The sequence below is a fragment of the Lissotriton vulgaris genome, chromosome 1_1, assembly GCF_964263255.1.
Source record: "Lissotriton vulgaris chromosome 1_1, aLisVul1.2, whole genome shotgun sequence".
Lineage (NCBI taxonomy): Eukaryota > Metazoa > Chordata > Amphibia > Caudata > Salamandridae > Lissotriton > Lissotriton vulgaris.
The window spans coordinates 1,586,999,801-1,587,014,412 of record NC_141685.1 but is presented as its reverse complement, the minus strand read 5'-3'; the positions used below and the strand labels follow the sequence as shown (position 1 = coordinate 1,587,014,412).

General features: G+C 41.6%; 1 protein-coding gene across 2 annotated transcripts in view; it reads right to left on the bottom strand.

Annotated features, from left to right (window-relative positions):
• Nucleotides 1–1,865: 1,865 nt before the first annotated feature.
• ELK3 (ETS transcription factor ELK3) overlaps nt 1,866–14,612 on the bottom strand; it is a 128,936-nt gene continuing 116,189 nt past the window's right edge. The window contains exons 4-6 of one of the 2 annotated variants that reach the window (XM_086918146.1): nt 9,362–9,484; nt 5,812–5,888; nt 1,866–2,702 (exon numbers count right to left, since the gene is read on the bottom strand). In XM_086918146.1, the coding sequence (XP_086774272.1) occupies nt 5,847–5,888; nt 9,362–9,484 (165 nt within the window). In that variant the 3' untranslated portion in view covers nt 1,866–2,702; nt 5,812–5,846. The remainder of the gene's footprint in view (nt 2,703–5,811; nt 5,889–9,361; nt 9,485–14,612) is intronic. The other variant, XM_086918141.1, reaches the window with a different exon arrangement.

Here is a 14,612-nt window from a genome sequence, read left to right as displayed (position 1 = left end):
CGTCTTGAATACTGATCTATCTAGCCTCTTTAAGCGTTGTTTTCCTAATCCATCGACATATCTCACATGCACAAATCCGACTGGAATATGGACTAAAATACCAGAAACAAGCCAGACAAGGCACATTGGCTAAATATTACTGGAGTTCCCATCTGCACTTTTCACATTTATACAAACTCTTGCTTTTATCTAACTAGTTGATTATCCCTTAAGGATATGACTGTGTGTCTATCTTTTCACAATTGTTTATCCAATTTACCATGCACCACAGTGGCTTGATTTTTTAACGAAATCAAATAAAAGCATTATTGACTTGACTCCTAGTTCATATCATATTCCTAAAGTCCTGAAGAATCTTCTGAAATTATTAAGGCACTGAAACATGGTGACCCTACTTCATAAAGGTCTCCACATGACTTATGTTTTTGAGCATGGCCAAACAATGCTCTGTAAGCATTGTTTCAACATATGGATTTTTCCTGAAAATTTTAGAGTGAGGGCACGCACAAAGACAGTGCTAGGGAACTTCCCACCATGTCACAAAGTCACTTCAGGGATAGGAGTAGTTTATGAAGTCTTCGCCCTTCCTGCCACCAAAGCACAGGTGCGTAATTAATTGGTTGGCCACAACAAATGAATCCGCCTTCTACAGAGCAAGGCCCCTTCATAGATTGAATAATGGCGACACATTACGAAGGTTTGAATAGAATGGTCATGAGTGTATTTTGTTTTTTCGCAGCTGTGCATTCATGAGAATGGCTTGAGTAAGTATGTTGCCTGTCGTTGGTGAATGTTTTCTAATGCGATTGAGATGCGCCGACTTTTGGTCAAAATTAGCACGTAGTGTTAGTCCACGCATCACTCAGTGTTCTTTTTAATTTGGTTATTCTTTACGTTGATGCCCTCTTATTTCTTTCCTTTCTGTCTCCTAAAAGCACAGAGGAAGCACTGCTTAGATGCTAAAGAAATGTGTCACCACTATAATTTGGTAATTGAGTGCTTGATTCATACTGACCGTGTATGGAAACGATCAGATTTTTGTAATTAAATAGCTATTGATCTTGGTAATTTCCCCATACATGGAACCTGTAGTAAACAGGTTTTTTCGTGTTTTAGAAACTGAGGCCCCTGAACAAGGGCCTCTGGTCAGAAATGCATTGGGCAAGAAGTCCGACATCCCGGAAAAGCTTTCGAAGTTGTTTTGTTCTGCAACTACACAGTTGTGTTAATGTGTAATAATGTATCATTAAAATGAAAAAGTGATAATACGCTCAAGCAATGTTGTTCTGAATGAGGTTTTGTTATAATGTCTGTAAATAGAGACGTATGTTAAGTTGTAATCCATTTGATGTATGTTTAACAGTGTTTGAAAAATAATTACAAGTGCAGTAGCACTTAGCAACAGTGCACAGTGGTAAGGACAGTTTGTCCTGACTTTGGGCCCTTCAGAGATTGAAACACCCATGATGGGACGCCCGGGGCACAGGATCTTGCATATCTATGTACACTTCGGTTTTGCTCCTGCCAGGAGTCTGTTAGTCGAACAGTACTTTTTCGTGCAAGTGGATACAGTAATAGAGCATAAATACACAGTTGCATAACCATGGTACAGAAATCAAGGCAGTAGGTGAACCCACATCTCAGTGGAGATCATATACTCACCAAACAGGCCTTCACCCTCACATTTCTCAATTTAGAAACTGTATCTGACTGGGGCTGCTTCTGCCAGTGGAACCAATATTAACATTTGCAGTATAAAAGGCAACATAATTTCTAAGGAAGCATAATGTGAAAGTGAAATTGTATTATCAAAGAAGCTGTCACAATTAATAGTTTGTAAAGGTATTTTTCTCATGAGCAGTGAATGTTTTGTAGTCCAAAGCATTTATTGCTTTCAACAAAGAATTACAAAGGCTTTTATCAATACAATCCGAAAGTAATACATATAAAGAAGCATTATATATTTTGTCATATTTTCTAATGTGAGGGGAGGAAGCAAGTGTTGAAAATATATCAGACTTTCACACTAGCTTAGCCTTTTGTCTTCATACAGGCGATACATAGAACAATTGCAAGACATTATGCAAAAGGCACTGTTGGTTATAGATTACAGAAGCAGAAGTGTATACAAATAGGGGAATCAACACGGGAAGTGCCTTGGTCAAAGGCATGGTAAAAACATGGTCAAACCCTGGTCATCCATGAGTTACCATGAAGAAACCATGGATCAACATGGTTGGTGAGTGAACAGCGATTCAGGGGGGGTATGGGGGGAGGGTGGAAACAGTATCCCTATTAAGACATGTTACTGAACATCATGAAATACATCACCATCAACAGTGTTCAACACTTTGAAGATATGATGGTGCAAAAATGTTAACAATAATACAAAACATATATTGTGTTTTCATATAAAAACACTGTTTAAAATGAACATCATTGTACTAGGATATCGATACAGTAAAAAGTGCAACCAACGTATACAGTGTTTCACGATGGCTATCTTGCAGCACAGGAAAATATCAGCACAATGCAATGAATTGTTACATCGGTTAATGAGTCCATAGTTCTTGAAAGGTATTATCAGAATTTCAGAATACCTATCAGGATTTCTGAATATTTGATGAAAGCAGAGAAGGAGAGGAGCATCGGTCCAGACTTGAGAGTGGCATTGGAATGTGACCATTCAACATGGCTGGAAACTGCAGGGGGAGAAAAAGAAGTGTGAGAATTTTCTACAACACTACAATAAATTAATCAATTTGTTATGAGTAGCATGTTGTCCATATCATGTAGAAGTGTTGAATCTTTCAAACGAAAACACAGAATTGATTTGTTTTTCACCCATAAAATCAATCACAAAGAAAAGTTAAATTTTTTATTTTTATTTGCCCATTCAAGGATACAATATTCAAAATGCTCGAAAATACACCATGAGCCACAGACATGTCATAACATTTAAACAATAAATACACTTGGTGGCTAGAGGAGTTTTAAGGACCTGCTTGAGCCAACGCCCCACCTAATTAAAGTCACACAAAAAGAGCCGCGGGTCCGGATTAAGAGGAGGTTATATAGCTGTCTGAATGTGCTCTGCCATACAAGATAGGAGGTTTCCCTTTTCAGGACGGTTCCCCTCACACACCAGAGGTGTCATGCTTCATCATAGTGGTGCCTCCTCACGTGAAAGACAAAGTCTTCGTGTGGGCTACAACCCCCTCTCTATGAGGGAAGAGCTCAGGGATGTTTTTATTGAGTCAGGCGGATGTACTAAACCCCTATGTGAGAATGGGTTGGGTATAAAAAGGTGCAGTGCTGTGATGTGAAAGTTTAAAACTGGCTACAGGGTTAGCTATGTTGGGAATTTATTCAGCTACCCAGCGTCAGGATTAAAAACAATGAATAGCTGATAACACAAGTGCCGACATTAGAGGCAAATGTGTAAATTACTAGACCAACATGTTTCGGCCAGAAAGGCCTATAATAGTGTCACAACCTTCTTCAGGGTCAGTTGTTCAGCTACTGCAACAATTACGTGCAAGCAAACGTGAAAAAAACATGAAAAACACGTGAATAAATCAACAGTATGATACTGAACCTGTATGATTAACTGTTTAGTATATGCCGTGACACAATTATAGATGCAAAAACAACAGTTGATGGACAGAATGCAGAACAATGTCATACATTCACCCCAGTACAGAGATCTGGGCCTAAATCCATCGTTTTTTTGATCTCCACACCACCCCAGTTCAGACATGGCCATATGCAAATCAGCCTTGACCCTGTGCCTCATGGGAACAGTCCAGCCCGAACTGCCAAGCCATGTCTTTCTTGGACCAGAATCAAGCATCCTAGGACAGTGGTGCTCTTCACACCACTGGAGTCAAGCTATCCTGGCTGATGACGACTAATAGCCAGAAACCGGTCCTAGGATGTTTGATTCCGGTTCAGGGAAGACATGGCTTGGCAGTTCGGGCTTGACTGTGCCCATGAGGCACAGGATCAAGGCTGATTTGCATATGGCCATGTCTGAACTGGGGTGGTGTGGAGTGCAAAAAAACAATGGATTTAGGCCCAGATCTCTGTACTGGGGTGAATGTATGACATTGTTCTGCATTCTGTCCATCAACTGTTGTTTTTGCATTCGTCACCCCAAGTGGGACGGGTATGCTCAGACGTGAGTCCGGGGCTCTCCCCACCACTGGAGTCAAGCTATCCTGGCTGATGACGGCTGATAGCCAGAAACCGGTCCTAGGATTCTTGATTTCGGTCCAGGGAAGACATGGCTTGGCAGTTAGGGCTGGACTGTTCCCATGAGGCACAGGGTCAAGGCTGATTTGCATATAGCCATGTCTGAACTGGGGTGGTGTGACGTGCAAAAAAACGATGGATTTATGCCCAGATCTCTGTACTGGGGTGAATGTATGACATTGCTCTGCATTCTGTCCATCAACTGTTGTTTTTGTATGTGACACTATTATAGGTCTTTCTGTCCGAAACATGTTGGTCTTGTGATTTACACATTTGTCTCTAATGTCGGCACTTGTGTTATCAGCTATTCATTGTTTTTAATTCTGGCGACGGATAGCTGAATAAAGTCACAACATAGTTAACCCTGTAACCAGTTTTAAAATTTCACATCACAGCACTGCACCTTTTTATACACATGCCATTCTCACATAGGGGTTTAGTACACCCCGCCTGACTCAATAAAAACATCGCTGAGCTACTCCCTCGTAGAGAGGGGGTTGTAGCCCACGCGAAGACTAGGTCTTTCATGTGAGGAGGCACCCCTATAATGAAGCATGACAACTCTGGTGTGTGAGGGGAACCGTCCTGAAAAGCGAAACCCCCTATCTTGTATGGCAGAGCACATTTCGACAGCTATATAACCTCCCTTTAATACGGACCCGTGACTCTTTTTGTGTGACATAACATTAAAACAAACACTTTTTGTCACTATACCAGTGGCTGGCAGAGATTTAATTAAAGTGCTTCATCACCCCCGTTGATGCCTTTCTCTGTGAGATAAACGTGACAGGTATGCCAAGATATGGGTCATGTAGCTATCCTCAATAAACAGGCCTAACAATAATGAGGTTGTGCCCCATCCCATTTAAAGGTGATATGGCAATTGCGATAGATAGGCCCTTTGGAGGTTGAGCCAAGACCAATTTACATGCATGGTCCCTGTCTAGTAGAGAGGCAGAGAACAGAAATCGATTGCAGCTCCCAGTTATTACCATTTGCTGAGATTAATTCACACATTCTATCCATTGCTTTGTGCTTGTTTTTTGTGTTTCTCAGAATACAGCATGTCCAGTGTTTACTCATTTCTGCAATTGGCAGATTTTGATGTTTAAAGTCTACACGTCAGGTCACAGTAAACCAAGAAAGTGCAACGCACTTGGTGGTTCCCAGGAAAACATTTTATTTTGTTGAACAGGGCTGAAAGATATGTAACACAAATACTATAGCTGACTATTCCATCCCACTTGAAAACCATGTAACTTTCTGACATGGTCCAATGCGGTCTTCTTGTCCCTATAGGTAGTAAGTGAGGCTAAATATGGATCTAGACCATCAAACCTTTATAAATTTCTAAAATGCATACTACCCTACTATGGTTACATTGGTTTTGGCCTCATGATTCTTAGTTGTAGACATTTTACATTTACTTGGCAGCATAATAAAATCAGTCTACAACAAGTCTATTTTGATTACCAACAAATTGAATTGTTTCCAGCAACCAGATATTGGTGCTGATTCGTCCAAATGCCTTTGGCAGCAGCGTGATTTCACACACACCTTTTCATCCTACAAGGACATCACCAGGTTGAGCCCTAGCTCCCAAACATACTGCTCCAACGACTCATGTCTGCTACCTAGGGGTAAGACAAAGGGCAAAGAGTGAATACTTTGTGATTCTGTTTTGAGCCTAGATTTAGCAAGGAGAGTGCCAAGGGCTCTAGGGGGATTTTCAGGGGTTAGAAAGATTCAGAACCAGGCCAGTGACAATTTCTGAGACTTAATTTGTTTATCTACTATTTGAACTATAGCTGACATGAATTTCGCATGGGGTTGCAATATGCCCTGGAACTTTTTCAAGCAACTTTCGGCAGCAAAAAAACTGTCATAAAAAACACAATACAAACATTAAAACATAGTCAGGGCCTCATCGGTGCACAGAATTAAAAACAACAGACAACAGATAGTTAATCACATAGTAAAAACAGGCGGGGAAAAGATTTTGAATAGGTAAAAAGTCTTTAGCCAAAAAGTCAGGGTTAAAAAATCATACTGTTGGGGTCAACAACCAGGACAAATAAGTCAGACAATGCCCTTATATTAACATTTAAACATATCTGACTTGGGGTATCTGTCATTTAAAATACCATTTGTTTTCTTTTGGCAATTTTACACTTTAAAATTAACAAATGCTACTACAGTGGGACAGTGGGTGGGGGAGTTTAGCTGTTGCAGGTACAACAAGGTATCAGCACAGCATCTTATGCAACACTCTCTAATTAGTGGAACTAGAAACCTTTTGGAGTATGCCAGGTAGTACTTGTAAGAAAAGGTGAAATGGAGCAGGCTCGGGGCTTAGACTCATCACTAGGGCGCAGATTCGCACGCTGCTGGAATCAAATTTACACAGTGGGAAACCCAGTTGCCACCTCACAAGGCCGAGACTAAATCTGGTTAAAAGGACTCTATCCCAGGTAGCAACCACCCATGACAGGTACAGCTCCAAATGTAGGGGTGGTTTGAAGGTTCCTACTCCCTTACAGAAATCTTAACAAGCTCACCTTCCTCCCTGAGCCGAGATTTCCTAGTTTGAAACCCTCTTCTAACCCAAGGTAGGCCAGCTTTGGACAAAGTTGAAAGGGTAGAAAAAGGTTCCGGTCTCCCCAGGTTAGACATTTCATGCTTAATATATTGCAACCAGGGTATGGCCAAACCTCTGTCTAAGCAAGGCAGTCAATGATCACCTCCCTATTAAGGCCGACATGTCGATTCACACAGACAGCACACCATAGCGCTAAAGGGGCCAGTTTGATACAATCTTCTACATACTCAACCCCGAGCTCCTGGTAAACAATATGAGTAGCACAGCTTACATGCAATGTGGGAATTGTTTTAAAGTTATAGGTACCCTTTGAGTACAAAACCTATGTTAGGTATAACACACAAGCTTGAATTTTGGTAGAAGGGTGTGTGCATGGCGCAAGGCAGGATCAAAGGGGGCCAGCTTTTGAGGAAAAAGAAACAGCACCAGTTCTTTGTAGATATGACATTGTCTTGCCTTCTTTCTGTCGTGCAATGCAGCTGAGTGCTGGGATCCTACACATTTTGAATACTTTGAGCAGGGTTCGAGCTAAGCACATTTACAACATAAAGTATTGAAAAGTAAGGTAGAGCGTAAGTTTCTGAACAATAATGAGTAACGTCCTTTAAACAAAAATGGTCAAAGAGATTGGGTGGAGCAGTAATGTTTCTTGTCAAGCAAAATAAGTTTCCTTCGACATTAGCATTACTCATATTAACAGATTCTTCCTAAGGGGTCAGTACACTGGAAATATTTCCTTGTATGGACTTTAATGGTGTACATTTCTGATTTTATTCCAGTGGTTAGCATTGTCAATTTATAGAAGGTGTATTCATTTTGATCTACAGAATCTGCTGGCGGGACTAGCATGTTAATATTTAGCATGACACAGTTGATTAGACCAAAGGCCACATATGAGTCCAACATGTTAGAGGAGAAACCAGCATTTTAAGATGGCCTTCAACACCAAACAGGAATCTTAGTTCAGTTCACACTTTATACTTAATACTTAAGAAAAGCTCAATGTTGTGACTAGCACAGTGAGGCCAATAACTAACTGGTTAAGGCCAAGTAATTCCAAAGTGGGGAGCAGATTAAGGGTCGTTGGCAGAGAAGGAATGTTTAGATAAGCATTTACGTGCAATAAGGTGTTATTTCAATGACCCATTCCTCAAACAGAGAGTTGAATCCCAGAGGCCTGTAGGCCAAAATTAACTCAAGAGTCATAGTGGGAACAGTGTAGCTAGCAGTTAGAAACCTAGTTCTGCTCAATAATATAGAGATATAGGTGTTATTATGGAGAAACTATTTTTAAAGGTGACTTCCAAATCCTCACTTTTTCAGGTAATGTGATTATGCGAAAGATTGTTGTAGCCCAAAGGCATAGGTAAACCATCTTTTGGTAATTTATTACTAAGTAGGGGTAACAGTGAAACATTGCAGAGGTCTCATTGATAGTTAACTATTGGCTGCACATTGGCTAAAACACATTCTTTTAACTTCTGGAAATATGAGGCTTCACTTTCTAGTGAGCTCTGGAACCATTAAAAAGAGTGTCAGCACCAAGTGCATTTTTAACAGAGATACAGGGATTAAAGATTTCACAGCAGCGTAATCACCTGGTAGTGGTGGTAGAAATCATTGAGCAGGTGGGGCCTTTTATGAAAATCTAAGATGGTAGAGCCATGACTAAGGCCATTAAAATATGGCAACCAGTGACACAGCCATCTTCCACACAGAGTGGCTGCATGTCTGTACAATAAGAGTAAATCAATACTGCCTCCGTGGGCCACATGGGCAAGATATACTTTTTTTTTTTAAACGAAAGTATTGTGGGTAGATGGTAAACTGTGGCAATGGATTAAAGCTTTGTTTCTATTTGTGTGTTAAGGTTTATGGTGAAGTATATATTGCTAAGACTGTAAATATATGTTATCAGATTTTTAACAATGTTACCAGTTTTTTATTATTAACATTAATTAATATTTTTATGTCGAATTTCTGGACCTCTATGACAGGCTCAGGGAATAAAGTTATTGATTAAAGGTACAACTTATAACTACAGTTTATTTTTCTCATTGAAAAGACGTCCAGGCACTCCACAAGGTCAATTACAAGGAAACTAAATCAAATATCAAAAATGGCATGTAGAAAAGAACACTGAATTATGTTGCAGGGGTAGTCAGGCCCCTCTAAAAATTCATATCGGGAAATTAAGAGGGGAGGTAAAAAAAAAAGAGACTCTTTTTAACAGCAAGTAACCGCGGTGCGAAAGGGCCTGATGATGAAGCATGCCACTTTGGTGAGTGAGGGCTGTTGTACTTTTCCAGGATGACCCCAGCCCTGGTTCTTTCTATAGGGTGTCAGTTCCTGATGATAAGGTCCCTGTATCATTTTTGTTGTATGTTATATAACATAGTGTTACATAGCGACTGAAAAAGGTTGTGCCTCTAGCACAATGTAACCCTTTTGTAAACCCCCCCCCCCCCTTCTTTGTGTGGGCAAATGTATATTTTGAAAGAAACTGACCTGAAATAAGGTATTTGGTCCTTGCATCCTGGCAGGACTCAGAGGTGCCACTGGGCTCAAACTGCTCCAGAAATGAATACTCGACAGCAGGGGGCTCGGTGTTAGCAATAATCCAGTTGGTGTCTGCAAAGTAAAAGTCAAATCAGTTTTACATGTTGATATGTACATTCAGTAGTGTAATGTGAAGATCATAGACTACATTGGCATCGCTGTCTCAGGTATTAGCCTGGTTGTGTAGCAGTCATTATTACCACACAAAGGGGAACAATGTGACGGGAGCTGTGCATTCAAACAACACAATGATGCTCATTTTAATGTTAGGAAAATTGCAGGACTATGATTATGCACCACATACACTGTACTTGTAAATGGAAACCTGTCAATATAATTCAATAGAGCCTAGAATTTACTGACTAGTCAGGCTGAATTATATGCAACAGAGAATGCTATTTTCTAAGTCAAAATGTCCATTCAAACAGTAGTTTCCCCAACATGACCAGAACAATATTCTGATCTCATGCAGAGTGCGAACATCATTATAGAAATGCATACATATTGAAACACCTAGTCCTAGACATATATTTATATAGTCTATATACAGTGACATATGCTATTTACTACCATAGTGGGGTGGGGCCATGGCTCACAGGAGGTGAAGCCTCAGGTGAGTCAAGATGATTCTCCTCTCAATCAACAAAAGTAATAAATGGCATAATATACTCTGAACATCCGCATATATGGTTTTCATGGCATCCTTTCATGTGTATTTGTTGTAAAAAAATTGTATTTAACCAAAACCAGAATTCAAATTGTGAAGATTTTCACAACAATTAGGAGAGTTGTTTCCCCGTTTAATTTTATTAGTTATATGCAATATCTGAGGAAGTAAAACATGTTTTTCTTATGCCAATAATACTGTAATGTGGTAATACACCTGACGTCGACCTTTGTGCTGTTGTAATAAATGTGTGAATGTAAGTTTATTAGTTCAGTTTATCTAAATACCTTGTTATCAGGCCCTATTTTGTTACTGCCCTGGCACAAATGTATTTCCGCCATCACAGTGAAAATAAATGTGGGCCAGAAACAACACTTTATCCAGAGCAACTGTACTAATAAATGCACAGCCACACTACAACTTAAAATGTGAATTTACACATCTGCCCGAGTGTAGCCCCTTTCATTCTGCTTGTGGTTAAATACCTATAATACACATGAAAAATGCCCTGCAATAAACCATTTGCCAAGAATCAGAGAATGTTGAGCAGATACCGTGACTTAATATCACATCTTATCCTTGTATGCAATTACTAGATAGATAGACAGACAGACAGATAGGGAAACTGTTGTTTCTTATATAATCTTTTGCCTTGCATATGATTTTGGCAAATAAATGAAAGAGAGTTAACTGGGTTGATTTCATGTGTAAACACTGCAGTCCAAACATTCAAATGTCCTGCAAATGACTTTTCAAATTTCTATGCAATTAGATGTTTTCACAAACATTGACAAAATTTGTAGCGAGTGCTGCAACATACACGGTTTGAACGTCAGTAAGCATGCCCTGAAGTCTCATGGATAACATCTCAGAAGAACCTCTAGTCTAAAACAAGCATTCTTATGTCAAACAATATTCTTTATATCCTCCCTATTAAAAAATAAAACAAGTCTGATTTGGCTGATAGTTCTCATTTTGATTTTGCCGCACTGCTTAATGAAGATACGTGATTTAATGAGGAAAAGCGCTCTGATACCCAATACTTTCGGGTCAAGTTTGCGCTCTATAAAACTCTGGAGAAAAAAATAATTCCTCAGCATCAAAATATTAATTAGCCTATTCTTGATCAGTTCATTCTTTTTCTTCATTACATACACATTCTTTTATCATCATTAGATCCAGAGGTACCTGGACACAAGAAAGCATACTTAAACTACTTTTCAACTTTCAAATCCCTAATATCTATACTGAGAATTCTCATGGCAGAGATTCCGCTCGACAGCGGAGACTACCCACATCTGCGGAGCCTCCGCCACGAGTGCAGAAGCCCTTTTGTGAATTAGGCTCAGAGTATCTTAGCCTCTTCACTGAGAGAATTTTTTTTGGGCAGCAATGTACATTCATTGTGGCAAAGGCTAGATGAATTCCGTAGGATGTTCATCAGTTGATGCAAACAAAAAAGAATTACGTCCATCTCTGTTTAAGACATTGGGTTGAGAGAAGTCTTTTGAAAATGTAATAGTGACTTAATTTAAAGTAACAGCTGCTGTAATGTAGTTAATATAAATGATTAATGCAGAATGGTGTAGAGCAATGGCACAGGTGCTTGAGACTGCAAGTAATGCGAGATTCAAACTTACGCAATTCTATTACCTCCACAGAGCTTACTTAAGACCTCAGCGTCTGAATAGCATTCACCCTACTCAAGTGGCAGATTGTGTGAGGTATGAGGTCTCCCCAGTCGGATTTACCCATGTTACATGGGACTGTAGACCATTGAGCCCATATTGGGAGGGTGTTAGTTCCACGGTTACCCTGGTGACTGGGGCCAGAAGAAACCTTACCATCAAACAAGATGGGTTACAAATTCGCACTCTTAGCCCTAGTACTTGCCAGGCGCCGGATAGCTATTCATTGGGCACAGGTGGCACTCCCAACACACAACCAATGGAAATCAGACCTACTGGAATGGGCCGTTTCGTAAGTGGTACGACTCCGTAGGGTCCGCACGGATGAGAATGCGGAGACAGATCTTAACCTGTGGGACATGATGATTGATCGCATAGGGGGAACTACAGTGAGGAGTCGATGGACTCTGACACGACCCTCTCCCGATCCTCTGTGGGATCTTAGTACTTCATTGCTTCCTCCGAATTGTGATTAGAGAAGTGGGTGGCATGTGAATGTTTTTATGCCTTACGTGGACTAATGTATACCCAGCCACAACTGTAGGATGTGATCGAGGGTCACATACTGTTATGGGTGGCGTTGGACCCTTGTTGATCTTCGTTGAGGGTCAATCGCATGGGACACTATCTGGGTTTATCTCTCCTCCCACTGTTGATGGGTATTATGTGATTGCTCATACTGATTTTTGTACCCCTTCTTTTCCCTTCCTGTCCCGCTCCTACACTGACATGATTCCTTTCCTTGGAACTGGAATGAAATGTATTGTATCATTGCAACTATTGTACTGGTATTTCTTGTCTGAAAATGTTAATAAAGAAATATATATCCAAAAGAGCACACACGCTCCATCTGCAACGCTATCCAGGCCACACCAGCAATACTTATAAGGTTTCTTTTTATTAAAAGACTGACAGGCATGCAGCGTTTCGAGTCCCACGACTCTTCTTCAAATTCCATTTGCTGAAAAATCAGTGGGTTCGTTCAGATTTAAATAACGTTAACTTAAGACATTGAAGAGGGACTACGTCCATTTCTTCCAGGTTAAAGGGACAGTTCTTTCATAGTGTCTTTTCCATATTTATCACCGTATTGCAATCATACAGCAAAGGTGAGTACCAGTTCTTTTTAGGTTACTTTTAACCCCCAAGTGGTGATAACTTCCAGGTTCCCTTTGTTGCATTGTCTTGTTGACCTTTCATTACATTGTGCGGGACTACAGTTCTCAAAGTGCTCCATAACTGTTACATATATATATATATATATATATATATATATATATATATATATATATATATATATATATATTCACTGAAAAAACCATAGGTTATAGACTATATATAGTTAGGAATTAGCCTTTAAAAAACCTTGGAAATTTACTGAAAAAACCATAGGTTTTAGCACTTATATAGTTAGGAATTAACATATAAAAAACCATTGAAGAGGAGGAGCCAAGATGGCGACTGGTGAAGACGTGTAGGCTCCCGGCTCCGCCAGCTACCTTTCCTCCGCGCTGATATCCTGAATCCTATCCTGTCAATTTTGGCGGCGGACTGCGCGTTACGCTGTGCTGACTTGCATCGTCTTTCCCGGGACTCTCAACTCGCCCGGCAGCCGGAGATAGGTGAGAGACGACTCCGAGCCCTGGCCCCGGGACTACACCGCCGACCGTCCCCGAGTACGGGAGGCTTAGAGGCGGCCGATCTGCCCGCGATACACCGAAACGGAGAGGGTGGCAATATCCTCCCGAGACGGACTCCTGGCTGAGCTGCCTGCTGGGGAACGCCGCAATCTGCGCCCTGTGATCTATTGCCCCTCAAGACGCTCTGCAAATACGGCGTCTTTGTTTGAGGCGGGTGGCGAGAGAGAAGGAGCACACGGCCATGTTGAAAGGACGTTGGGTGCCTGCTCCCTTGGCCCGGTGTGTCGGCTTGCAACGCTAAGGTCCTCAGTGACGATAGCCCGACCCTCATCGATTTTACGGGCTTTGGAGCCCTGTACTGCTGGTTGATCACGCTGCACCCGCCTTGAAGTTCACTCTGTGCCCCAATCATCATGGCGGGGTCTGTTGCTTCAGAGAACGGGGGAGAGCACCCGTCCCTGTCTGCCGGTGGTGTCGCCCGGCGAGCGCTGGGGGTCAGTTTGCGCATTCCTTCCCGGGAACATGAAGACGAGGGACTCCAAACACCGGTTTCCTACGGAACTATCCTGGCCGCCCTGTCCGACTTTCGAGCGGAAATGTGTGCGGGTTTTCGAGTGCTGGGTGACTGCCTCGATACAATGGTGTCTGATCTACGGAGGGATCGCAGTGTGGGGGGCCAGCCAACTTTGGGACTATCTTCATCTGAACCTACTGGTGATGCAGTGCTTCTCTTTCCTTGTGGAGAAGACGTGATTGTCTCTGCCTCTGCGGACGCCGCCACCGGCCGGCCAATGGATGTGTCTGCGATACTTTGTTTCCCTTGTCTCCGGGGCTTGCCATTCTACTGCCTGAAACAATGTTTCTGCCTCGTGCCCGGGACTTGCAGCAGCTGGCCCCCTTGATGGATTTCCCATTGTGGCCCTCGTACTGCGCTTTGGAGACCCTATATTTCCTCGATGGCCTATGGGACTTGATTGGGAAGGACAAAGGATTCACTGGTGATGTTCGATGGCCATTTTGTGTAACTGGTTTACTCTCCTCCGTTATGCGGCCATATTGGTTCTTTGTCTTGGTGGGGGCGGGCCTTCTTCATGCGCCTCATTTTGGGATCTGTCCGAGGTCGGGTCAGGGCTAGGTTCTTTTTATGCTGTCGGTTGCTTGGTTGGTTGGACCGGGATTAGAAATGTTACACACTTGTTTAAGTC